The sequence below is a fragment of the Rhododendron vialii genome, chromosome 11a, assembly GCF_030253575.1.
Source record: "Rhododendron vialii isolate Sample 1 chromosome 11a, ASM3025357v1".
NCBI lineage: Eukaryota > Viridiplantae > Streptophyta > Magnoliopsida > Ericales > Ericaceae > Rhododendron > Rhododendron vialii.
Window position 1 is genome coordinate 36,667,279 of NC_080567.1, and position 12,768 is coordinate 36,680,046.

General features: G+C 38.4%; 1 protein-coding gene across 2 annotated transcripts; it reads right to left on the minus strand.

Annotated features, from left to right (window-relative positions):
* Positions 1-3,798: 3,798 nt before the first annotated feature.
* LOC131307883 (HVA22-like protein k) lies at positions 3,799-10,822 on the minus strand. Of its 2 annotated transcripts, XM_058334611.1 has the most exons (8): positions 10,653-10,815; positions 9,677-9,735; positions 9,279-9,376; positions 8,676-8,727; positions 8,481-8,544; positions 8,184-8,279; positions 7,706-7,778; positions 7,120-7,493 (listed from the first exon to the last, which is right to left on the minus strand). In XM_058334611.1, the coding sequence occupies exons 1-8, from the start codon at positions 10,683-10,685 to the stop codon at positions 7,333-7,335; spliced, it is 636 nt and encodes a 211-aa protein (XP_058190594.1). In that variant the 5' UTR covers positions 10,686-10,815; the 3' UTR covers positions 7,120-7,332. The 2 variants fall into 2 exon arrangements, with proteins under 2 accessions (XP_058190593.1, XP_058190594.1); XM_058334610.1 differs by lacking the exons at positions 7,120-7,493; positions 7,706-7,778; positions 8,184-8,279; ... (2 more) ...; positions 9,279-9,376; positions 9,677-9,735 and adding exons at positions 3,799-4,058; positions 4,208-6,617 and having other exon boundaries at positions 10,653-10,822.
* Positions 10,823-12,768: the final 1,946 nt, after the last annotated feature.

The window sequence follows — 12,768 nt, forward strand, 5'->3', positions numbered from 1 at the left end:
CTTGTGGACTAAGGGTCCGTTTCGGAACGTAAAATAAGTATTTATTTTTTAAGAAGACAATTTCAAGCTCAAAAAATATGTTTACGCAAATAATTTTCCTACCAATATGAATCTTGTTTAATAGATTTCATCAAGATCTTTAATACGATGCAAAAAAAATTAAAAAATTATTTTTTATTTACATTATTTTTGAGTTTGAAAATATGATATAAGCTGTTTATTTTTTAAGAAGGTTTTTGAAACGGGACCTAATTCAAGAACTTTTTTTAATTACTAACCCCTGCTGATGTATATAATATTAATAAAAAAAAAAAAGACAGTTGGTTTGTTGGTGGTCAGTTGAATTTTAATGGAGATTCGGGTTTAATTTTCAATTTTCTCGTAGAATGACAGGTCAACCGACCAAATGATGGTTTCGGTGAACCCTGTTCATTTGTAATAGTGTATTCATGCTCTGAATCTTCCAGTATAAAAGGACCATCGTTTTCCTAAAAAAGTCTCTTCAAGTTCAAACTATTCTTTTTTGAGAATTTTTTAGGTGTCAAGCAGGTCTAGTATATTTCGTGCGTGATTTCATCCGTCTAAACGTATTTTGGAGCGGGTGTAGTACATGTAATCCAACACGCGATTTCATCCATCCAATGATCCAAACGTGTTTTGGATGACTCGGATTTTAGAAAGACAACGGTCGGGTCAAGGGAGAGAGAGAGTATAAATATGGACCGTCCAAAATACGTTTGAACGACTAGAATGCGCGTGGTGTACCGCTGCTCGGCACTCAAAAATTTCTCCTTCCTTCTGGTTTTGGCAAAGAGAATAGTCAAAATTAATAGTGAGATGATTGTACACAAAACTTTGATTTTCCACATTTGTAATTCAATTAGATATTCATTGATTGTTGTAGAAAGAATAGTTGGGTGCAGACTGCTTGTGAAGAACTTGATTCGTATTGTATGCAGTCTTATTTTTAGTTGACTTTTTATCGACGTACAATATGTTATCGGATACTTGTAAAAGCCAAGTATTTTCTTGTGGATCAGCGCATGTCTCTATAAAAATTAATGTTTTGTTGTTTTTTGTACGTATAAAGAAATTAATGTGGAATTGTGGTGAAAGGAACATACCTACAAAAATCATTTCGTAACATGTTTTTTTTTTTTTCCGGACTCGGGCTTCCTCCAACTCCAGTAGGAGAAGTTCCTTCAATTCATAACACATGTCGGCACTTGATTGACCCAAGCCCTTCCCTCCTTAAAATCCCACGGAACAGTCAACTCCTAATTGGTCTAACTCAGCACAACGATTGTGAGCGTAGCATTTTTGTTGATCTAATGTGAAGTTCTACCTATCTCCTATGTTTTTTTTAGGAAAGCTCCTCCACAGTTAGTCTCACATGTAGACTATGTATGTTCTGGAGAAGTGTTGTCACCTACCTCCATTAGCCTGCATATAATTAACAAGAAAAGAAGCCATTGTTTCATTCTTTCTAATATAATCTGTCGTAGCAATTTAATGGAAAACTTGAATCAAAAAAACAAAGATTGTCCGATTTTATGATTTATTCTTTGATGAACAATAGCACGCGCGTGTAACTATTTTGTTTTTTTTCTTCTGAGTGATCCGGTCGATCTATTGCTATTATGGGTATATACGGTAATCTATTCCTAGAAAAATGAGATTGTAAACTATAATTTCCTAATATGGAGGAGCTTTCCTTAAAAATAGGAAATAGGTAGAACTTCAGTTAGATCAATTTGGAGTTTACTGTGGAATAGGGGTTAAATTCCGTTTCCGTAGGATTTTAAGGAGGGAATGGGCTTGGGCCAATCAAGTGCCGACATGTATATATTAAGGATTGAAGGAACTCCTCCTAGTAGGATTTGGAGGAAAGCCGAGTCCCACAACTTATATGAATTGCTCTACCAGTGATTAGTGATTAGTATTACACAGAAACTATGCTTCATAGAGAAAGCATACAGGAGGGAAGTGGCTTACGAAATTGGACGACTTCATCTCTCCCATGAACGTCCAAAAGCATCCACCACAGACTCCCTATGTATTTACAATACCGTAGTTGTGCCCAAAATCTGTAAACAAAACCATAGACAAATAAACAAAGTATATTGAAGATTACAGCATCAACTACGAATATATACAGTTCATAATGACAGAGAAGTTCGTCAATGAGGTTAAAGCTTTCCGGTACCGGTAAATTTCCACACAGAGATAGAGAGAGATTGGAACTACTTCTTGTTCCTGTCGTTTGAACCATTAAACCAGATGATAGCTTTGATAGCTCAACTGATCGAGAACAAAAGAATCTAGGTTAAAAACACCGCCACTGGATTTTGAGCACCATTGACGAGCGATCTAAGAGGTCAAGAACTCGGAGAAAAGAGAAAAAGCAGTCTAGAGAGAAAGACCAACCACGAAACAAGCCTCAAAGCCAACCTCCAAACCAGTCCAAAGAGAAAAAGCAGAAAAATCAGGCCAAAGAAAAGAGAAGCAAAGAACAAAGCTTTATATATGACATGTGTTCTCTATTAATCAAGAATTCTTGGTGCACAAGCAATTACGACCTGTATTCTCCAATCTTAGTCCAAAAGCAACAAGTACATTATTACTACTCTCACCAACAATACACAGGGAAGTACGGACGAGAGACCAGGCAGAGAACGTGGTAAAGCCCGAAATCAAGCAACCACTTGCACAAGGGAGAATTACCAAACAATCCTCACAGGAAGCAAGACCAACCCAATAAACTGAGGGACATTTTTGGCAGATCAGCAATATTCTAGCGATGGACAAGCCACATCCCTTAAAGCCTTGAATTCTCTTATTATATATATACTACTTCGTATGGATACAAACGGTGTATTGTCGTGAAAGACAAAAAGTCAAATTTTCAAAATACCCCCAAACTTTGACCTCAATATTTGATAAACACTCATACTTAGCTCCGTTTTGTTTCGATGTAAAATATTTTTTTTCTGAAAATAAGCTTCAAACTTTTATTTTCTTGTATTTGATTGGTATTTGACAATATTTTGAAAAATTGACAAAATAGTGAAGAGAGGGAGGGAGGGAGGGGGGAGCTTAATCGGTGGAGAGATATGAAAATATTGAAATTGAACGTAGGTCAGGACTGACGATCGAGGAAACTGAGTAATAAAAATTGCAGTAGAGGGCAATAGGTTCATTTTGGAAAATAACCTACGGAAGATTTAAGGGTAAGTCATTTTCATCCAATTAATAAAAAATATTTTACGTGTAAAATATTTTACTTATTTTTTACACTACCAAATACAGGGAAATAGATAAAATATTTTACCGTAAAACATTTTACGCTCAAACAAATGGAGCCTTAGTAAAAGTTCAATTTAACACCTAAACTATCGAGGAGTTATTCAATTAACCCCTTGCCGTCCAAATTCGTCAAATTATTATCAAAAATTGCTGACTAAGACTAACGGCTCTGTTAATTGTCTCCTCTCTCTCTCTCTCTCTCTCTCTCTCATAAATCCAATGTCCCCTTCCCAGACCCTCCTTTCTTTTCCTTCCTCTTTAGTCCTATCCCCTCTCCAAACCCTAATCCTAATTCTCCAATTCCCTAATACTATATCCCTTTATCAATTACTCCTATTTAACTCTTTTTTTCCCCCAAAAAATTCCACCTCACACACACCCAAAATCAGACAATCAATTCACAACCAAGTGTGGAAATAGAAGGGATCTATTGCTAAATCTGCAAACTTACAAAACTAGTTTCTAAAATCAGGACCTGCACGGACAACCAAATTGCGGACGTTGCTATAACTGAAAGGCTAAAGCTGCCCTTGCAAAAACACAGTTTTCTCCAAAGGTGGAATACCCAAGGGCGGGATAAGGATCCACGCCACTTAAAATTATGAGAAGCTGAAAAAACACAAAAGTTACACATTTGTAATTCATCCACAACCCAGGGCAAGGTCATCGGCCTCATTTTTCAACTTCATCAGCTTCGTTGAACTGCATTACTGACAGCGATCCATCAGCTCAATTGAGTGCATTTTGTGATCCTGTAATACAGTAAATACAGTTAGGGCTCTTTAATTGTACCATGTAGATTTTGCTTTGAAATTAAACTGCTAGCCTGTTGGATTGAGATGATGATACAACACTTCAATAAACTCCTAGGAGTTGGGCGTAGTGCAGCAGTGGTGATTACCTAGCATTCGAAGGCCTCAAGAAGCTTTTTGTATTCATTCAACTCTCACCCAGGTGCTACAATTACTGTGTTGGACCAGTCCATACGAGACTTCACCCCAGCTTTAATCAAGGGTCCCGCTAGTGGACAATGATATTGATCAGTCGCTCCATTGAATACCAAGTTATAAAAATATATAGCATCAATAGTTGGCTGTCCCAGTCATGTGAGTTCATTTGACTTCACAATGAAAATCACAGCCATGGTAAGTTTTAGCCGCCACACTGCTCCCCCAATCTAAAATGCTGAGAAATTCAATGCGACAACACAACTATGACTGGTGACATTCAGCTTATGAACCCCCTGACAGAGTGCTGTAGTTCTAATTTCCACTTGACCAAGTCGTTCATTTCTAAATTCAAGCTGTCCAACATTGAATATATAGCTTCTGTTTGAGAATGAGATCTATAGCCAGAGGTGAAGATGCCAACTCTGTTCTCCACATATAACCAACTGCAACCAGCAAACTTCTTTACCTCTTTCCCTCTCATCTTCTTCCTTATCTTCCCCATTTCAACCCACTTTCCCTCTGCAGCGTAAACATTAGCCAATTGCACATATCCCGCCCTATTGTAGTCTCCAATTCTCAGTAGCTCCTCCTCTGCTTCTCTAGCAAGTTCTACATTCCTGTTCATCTTGCAAGCATTCAAAAAGGTCCCCAAAAGCACGGCATCACATTCTATAGGAATTTTCCTCATAAATTTGACTGCCTTTTCTAGTTGATTGGACCTCCCGTACAAATCAATCACACATGCATAGTGATCACTTTCGGGTGTTATGGCATAATTCTCTGCCATGGAATAGAAATACTTCTCACCCAGCTCCACTAAGCCACCATGACGACATGCAGACAAGAGTGCAAGAAAGGTGACTTCATCAGGTCTGAATCCTTTCTCCAACATTTCATCAAAGAGCTGAATAGCTTCATCTTGATACCCATGATGAGCATAAGCAGCTATCATGACATTGTAGAGGATTGAATCTCTAACAATTGCTCTCTCAAACAAAAATCGTGCATACATTATATTCCCACATTTAGAGTACATATCAACCATGGCACTTATCAACTTCTTTTCCCATTCAATTCCAGATCGCAATACATAAGCATGAATTTGTTTGCCAGGACCCATAGCCGCTTGTAATGAACAGGCACCAAGCCCACTAATGAGGAACGAAGCATCAGGAATGGTTTCTCCCTTTGAATTGAACTCCTTTAAAAGCTCAAACACAGCTTCACACTGCTGGGATTTCACATACCCAGAAAACATAGCTGTCCACATGACAAAATTCTTGTCAAAAGATGAATCAAAAAGCCTCCTGGCTTCTACCATGTTACCTTGGAATGAATATCCCACGATCATGGAAGTGATTGAAAAGGAATTTTCCAAACCAATTGCCGCATAGACCGACTCCACATTGTTCATGTTGCCGCACTTGGAATAAACATCAACAATGCCACTACTTATGAATGGATTAGAATACATCCCATCCTTTAAAACCCAAGCATGAACTTCCTTGCCAAGCTTCAAATTCTTCATACCAGAGCAAGCACTCAAAACACTAGCAAAAGTGTGTTCATTCCATCGAAATCGGCTCTTTGACATACAGCCGAACAACTTGATTGTCTCCTCCTCATAACCGTTTTGGGCATACCCTGAAATCAATGTATTCCAAGAGACTGTATCATTTAACTCCGGTTGGCTCCAAAATATATCTCTTGCCATTTCTAACTCCCCTTCTCTACAACAAGCAGCCACCATTGCATTCTTCGTAACCAAATCAACAACCACACCATCACCCACGTTAAACACTTGACATGCATCTCGAAAACATCCACATTTCGAATACATGTCAATGAGAGCACTCATCACGAACCCATCTGAATCATTCCCAGTTTTAACCATAAACGACTGCAGTTGCTTTCCATAACAAGGAACACATATCTTTGCCGTGAAATTAAGCATTGTTGCGAGAGTAAATACATCGATTTTAACCCCGTCAGACGCCGATTGCATATTCAGAAACAGTTTTAGTGCATGAGTTTCATACCCATCTGTTCTTACAAACCCAGACAACATCGAATTGTACGTGACTGAATCTTTCTCTGGAGCTGAATCAAAGAGTGCCTGTGCTTGATTCAGGTTTTGGGTTTTTAATTGGGCGCAAATCATGGCGTTCCAAGTGAACACGTTTCGTTCAGGCATTTCGTCGAACAGTTTCTGGGCTTCTTGCATGAGACGGTGTCTGGAGTATAGGTTGATGAGTTGGTTGGACGTGAATATTATGGGTGTTAAACCTGCTTTTATGGCATGGCAATGAAATTTAAGCCCGTCTTTCAGCGACCTCATTTACATGAATATACACAGTTAGCCTGCGGGGTGGAGAGAGAATAAGCATATATGGATATCAGAATATAATCGTTCAAAACAGAATGTTTTTAGCCTGCGGGGTTAAGAGAGAGAGAGAGAGAAAACTGGCCTCTCAATACGAAATACTGTGGGAAAAAAAAAAACACAAATAGCGTTTGGAAATTTGCAATAAAATATCTATTTCCCTAGTCTCAATAATTACTTTGAACATAACTCAATTTAGTATGAATGAAACCGAATCAACACGTAGTAAGTTTTAATAAATTTTTGCTCGAAATTGAGTTTGAGTAATACGGATTTTGAGAGTAATAAGTGGAGAGAGATAAATGAAGAAAATTTTACAAAAACCGTACCAGAGGTTTTAAGTCTCCAAAACGAACAATGAATCCGGGTGCATTTTCACAGAATGCAACAAGTGCAATCACGCTGTCAAATTCAGCTCGAATGATTTACATAGAACACTACCAGATAAAATGACAATAATTACTCAATACTTCCGGGAAATAAAACACAAAGAAATATAACAGTAATTAAGATAATTAGACATCAAAGATTATTGTTAAGTTTCTCACTCGCCAAGAATAATGGCATTTACACATTCAGAAACAACTGTAAACTATATTTGTGTACAAGTTTTTAACAAAGATATGGACCTACTTGCTACTGACAAGAAAATGAACAACTATGCACAGTCGAAAGTAGAAACAACAGAAGAGATCATTCATCATTCTCTGATTCTGAATTCGGCACTAGAGGTGTTGGGCCTTCAATCTCACTCCTAGCTTGCTCTTCTCTACCAGTTGGACCTTCAATCGAGCGACTTCCACCGCTAGGTTTGCTCTGCAACGGGTGGAAGATACCGCCGACCACTTGGGTTGCTGGTAGAAGGCATGGGGAGGAAAAAAGATGTTAAAACTCGTAGATGTACTTCCTCAAATGAATTGTACGCATACAAGTGGATATTCATTCTCATGTTTTAAAAATGTTATGATAGGACGTGAGAAATGGGATAAATAAACAACTAAATGAAACATAAAACAGACATAATTTCCAAAAATCTTCATTAGCTGTGGACCCCACCAACCAATACCTGTCCCCAAAATCTTCATTAGCAGCGTCTTTGCAAACTGTAATCCTCCTTGTTGTGCACTTACGAATTTAGTCTGCAAATCAAGAAATCTATCATACAACCAGAATTTCAAACTCAACAAATGTTTAGCGTAATACAAAATGGGTAAGAGGGTAAAGGCAGAAGGTTTAGGAAGGTTTCAAGAAAGATATTTAGGCAATTCAGCTCACAAATTCACTATCTATTTATAATAACAAAAGCATTTTACTTTTGCTTCAACGTTCAGAAAGCCTGAACTCTCTCTCTTGTTTCTAATAAGCAGTAGAGAAGATAAGAGCAAAAAGTGGCTTCAAATGGCAACCGAGCATTTAGATCTCTTGCCCATTTCTAGACCAAACATGGAGGAGCTTAGCAGATGGGATGATTGCCTCTGCTAGCTATTGTTCTTGGCAGAAACCAGCCAAGATCAATGGATATAACAACATGAGAAAGGGCTTACCATCTCACTGTACAAACACCCCATGATTTGATCGAGTCTAGCTTGATGCCTCAACAGGAAAGGGCGCAGATGGTTCATATACAATTGTTTTGCCCCCTGTCAAACAGCAAGCGGTGTGCATAAGCATGTTGGAACTTGGAAGACCACATCTCAGGATAAACATAAAAAAGAAAACCCAAAATGCGTTGATGTAAAATGTACCCAAATTAAAAGAGATAGAAGTATAAAACCAGTAATATCACAAAGTTACGAGTACTATCTCTACATTCTCCTTAGCGCTCCCAAAATAAATCTTACATCAACAGATGGAAGTTGAAGCCAAACTAGAAATGCCAACTTCATATGGTAATAGAGTGGAAACCTGATGAAACCCCCAAAAAAGACAACTATGAGATTGCATACCTCTCTGAACAGAGAAAGCTAAAAGCGACAATGGAAAATACGGAGACTAAAAGAAATGAAAGAAGCACCAATTGGGTCGAAAGGTATTACCAGGAGAGAAATTTATCGGTGAAAACTTCAGCAATACTAAAAGATCCATATGCTGCATAAATATGTAGCCTCATGAGAAATATCCAAAGGAGCACCGCAATGAGAGAAAAAAAGATCGCGTAACTCCATGATGGACTAGGAAAAAAGCTGAGTCTGACTAAAATAACCCAAGTTTTCCATAGTGCATCTGATTACAAGTTTGGTAATTCGCAACTGCACAACTAGATATATTAGTAATAGCCACCTTGGTGGGTCAACATCCAAAGTGCTTTTTAGACCATCAAATGATAGTTTTCAAAGGTTTTCAGTAGTCCATCCTATGAGTTAACTCAAACTTCCTCACATTCTCTAGTTTAAAATAATTAGCATGATGAATTGAACCCCTTTTTTCTTCCTCGCCAAGTGAAGCCAATTTCTTAGGATCCACTAGAGCTGACAATAAAATTATAAAATTACTCAGTTTTTGTCGACTCCCCTCATATTGAATGGTTATACTAAAAGTGCAGCTGCAACAACCCACCTTCTTTGCAACATATTATGAGTTATGACAAATACAAGGTAACAAATTAGAGCGCAAGCAATACTGGCAACAACATTTCTCACCTGCCCAGTACAAAAGCCATCTTTGCTGCTCATCTTGGTTTCTTGACTCAAGTGCTTTAAATGTCGAGTACACCGGCAAAACAACCCCCACTGAACAGCTGCGCAAGCGATGTTTTATGATGCATTAGCTGCCAAAATATAGTTCCTTTTCATGAGACTAGTTTCTTTCATTAGCCCCAGCATAACACATTTTACTTTCCTGGACAAACAAAAAGGACAGGAAGAAAAGTACCAGTAGTACTACAATTGGCATCGTTGTCATTAACCTAACATTACATGAAACTATAAGCATAAAGTAAGATAAAACATGGACATACTTAAGGAACAGTGCTCCTCACCCAAACAATACTCCTGGTAAAGTTCAACAGGAAAAGTTAAAACATCAGTTCAAAACTTACGATGCTGTTCGGAGAACAATGTTGGGACCAAGAGGACAACGAAGCAAACGCAGCCCAACCTGCATCCATTAGAACTCGACATCAATGGTCTATGTTTCTTCCCAATACATAGATAAAAGAAAAGAAATAGGAGAAAAATGTCCAGCTACAACCATGAAAACATGAAATGTTCCATAAATCATTACAATTACGAAGATTTAATAATCTCGAAGCCGTAGAGCACTACATTTCCATATTGGTTAATGGGACATGGCACCACAAAAGCGCAATCACACCAGCTTAAGAAGCAAAGACAAATACTTGTGTTAATGAAATGACGGGACTACAGAAATGGGGACATGACAATTTTAAAAAAATAAGACACTGACTCAGACACAACAGGAGTCTCAAAAAAAGAATTAGACATGTTTTCAATTCCAGTATACCTACACACATATCACTTCGATAACCCAAGTTAAGTTTATCAAACCCCTGATTTTAACTTCAATAACCAAGCTATTTACGACTTGCGAGACAAATTCAAGCCTTTTATCAACTGCCACGAGCATCTCCTACTTTTTCCTAGCCTTCTAAGACTGCCACACTTCACCATCAGATTTTGAATATGCTAATTTGCCTAGCCTTCCAAGAATTCATGGACAACGGAAAAACAGATACTCTGCAATAAGCTCAATCTACAAAATCACAATTTAGTTCAACCATCAAAACTAGTTGACTTTTTTCTTCTTCATACCTAGCATTCAAAAGCCTTTCCCCAAGAGGCATACACGGTTACACACGATCCAATAAATAAATTCAAGCCCACAGCTACTGCATAAAGCTTACGGCAATCTCATTTCCCCAAAAAAATCGAAGTCCATGGAAATTACACAATCATATTCCTTTTACTGATCAAATAAACTGCGGAAAGTGGAACTAATACCCTAATCCGGAGGAAAAAAAAATTTGGCTCAGAGAGAGAGAGAGAGTATTTTACCTCGCTAGGCATATTCGATGCAAAAGCAGCCATTTGTCAAGGAGAATTCGCCGCGTCTCTCAGTAATCAGTGATCGATTTTTCCTTTTTCTTTTTGCCCGATGAACTGGAGGAGCCAAGGAGTGTTCAGTTTTAACACCTCGAAGAAATTTCCCGTTCGATCCCTTTGAAAGAACCATATTACTAATACGCACCAAAAGTGTGGCATTTCGCATTTATCTCCCCACAACTTTTCGCCAATTTCATTTTTTCTTTATCGGCAAAAAAAGTTTTATTCAGAAATTTTGACAAAGAGTACAATTTGATAGGGGGAGAGAGAGGAGAATCCAACCCTTGATTGGATGAAAAAAGAAAAAAAAAATGTTGGGGCAAAGTCCAAACACATCGAAATAAACCAGGCCCCAAAAAATAAAATCCATATAGGCGTAACCCACACCTCAAAGGACTCGGCCCAAAAATTGTGGAGTTATTCTCTCCACAACATTGCCCAATATTGTGGAGTTACTCTCTCCTATTATTATTACTCCCTCCGTCCCATATTATTTGGACTTTTTCAATATTTGTGTCAGTTTTCAATCGTTTGTATCTTCTAATATGAATCTCCAACAATATGCAATATGGATCTTGTTTGATAGTTCTCGATTAGATCTATAATACAAAGTTTTCAAAATTATAAAAAATATCATAAATTGGGAGATATAAGAGTTTAAAGAACGACGTGAATATCAAAAAATACCGAATATTTTGGGACGGAGAGAGTATTATTTATTCCATTAGTTAGACATCTTGAACTACTTCCATTGGTCCTCACTGATTCGAACTTTCACCAATGACTAAAAGGTCAAGTTTGTGCAGTGACGCTTACTCTGACAAGGACTGCGAAAGAGACAACATTTGGATGATAATATACCAGGTAACCAAGTCTTGGTTAGCCAAAAATTGCTTGAGCTTTGACTCAATTGCTACTATTTGCTAAAGGAGCCACCACAAAAGCAAGTGTAGCAACCAAAGTTTTGAATACCGTATCGGTCAAGGTACCAGTTTTTTTTCTGGAACGGTACGTACCGGTACCGGTTAAATACAAGTACCGTTTCGGATTTACCGCAACTACGATTACATATAATTATAACTCCAAAAACATACAATTACTTATAATATGAGTACCATTTAGCATCTCATGTGGGTGCATATTTATTGCTATGGGCATGGCTACATGGGATCAAGCCCCCAGTCACTTCTTGTTCTCATCCCCTGATCAACAAAAACCCACTTCCTTCCCTCTCTCTCTCTCTCCCCCTCACGGCCTCACGCCTCTCTCTCTACATCCCTCTGTATCTATATCTAACATCCCAATCCTTCATTTACAACAAACAATCGATATCCTCATATAACACATGTTTCCTTTTCTGTTTTTCATTGACAAGGTAAACGAGACCGCCGGGGAAGAAACGAGGTCACCGGAGACGAGACGACGTTCACCGCAAACGGTTTGACGTTCGCCGGAGACGCAGATGTGGAAGATCTCGGGCTACACCAGTGCATACAAGTGACATTGAGGCTGGGTTTTGGAAGTGCAGAGATCTCAAGATTCTCAACTCAAGCGGTGAAACATACAGGACGAAATCAGCGGTACTGTCATCTCGGCCGAGAATGGCCGGAAAATCCGTTACTCTCCGGTAACCACCGTTATTGGTGCCGGGACGGAATTGGAAGATTAGATTACCGGTTTCACACTATTCCGGTACGTACCGGCCGGTACAGAACGGAATTCATAACATTGGTAGCAACCCTACGAAGTACGTACAATACCTAGTTTAAAAGTGTACTTTTTATTTTTATTACTTGTCGCTTTTCACCTAGACCCTCTACCAGCCTCTATATATTTTCCGCTCTACAATGAGTATAACTTATCTCCTCTGGAAAGAGAGGAATTGTTCTTGGGCAGAAAAAGTGGGAAAATTGGTAATGAAATACTCCGCTGGTTTAGGCGAGGTGCTATAGTAGAGTGAGTTAAGCTCATTCTTTTATCCGCTAAAACTCAACTTTAAGTAAGTCTAAGATGTCCATGAACCAATCGGTAGCGGTCTGTTCCCAACCCAACCCAACTCAAACCTAAT

What these genes read in the sequence shown, in the direction of transcription:
- LOC131307883 (XM_058334610.1), bottom strand. Translation starts at nt 6,594, where the DNA reads ATGAGGTCGCTGAAAGACGGGCTTAAATTTCATTGCCATGCCATAAAA.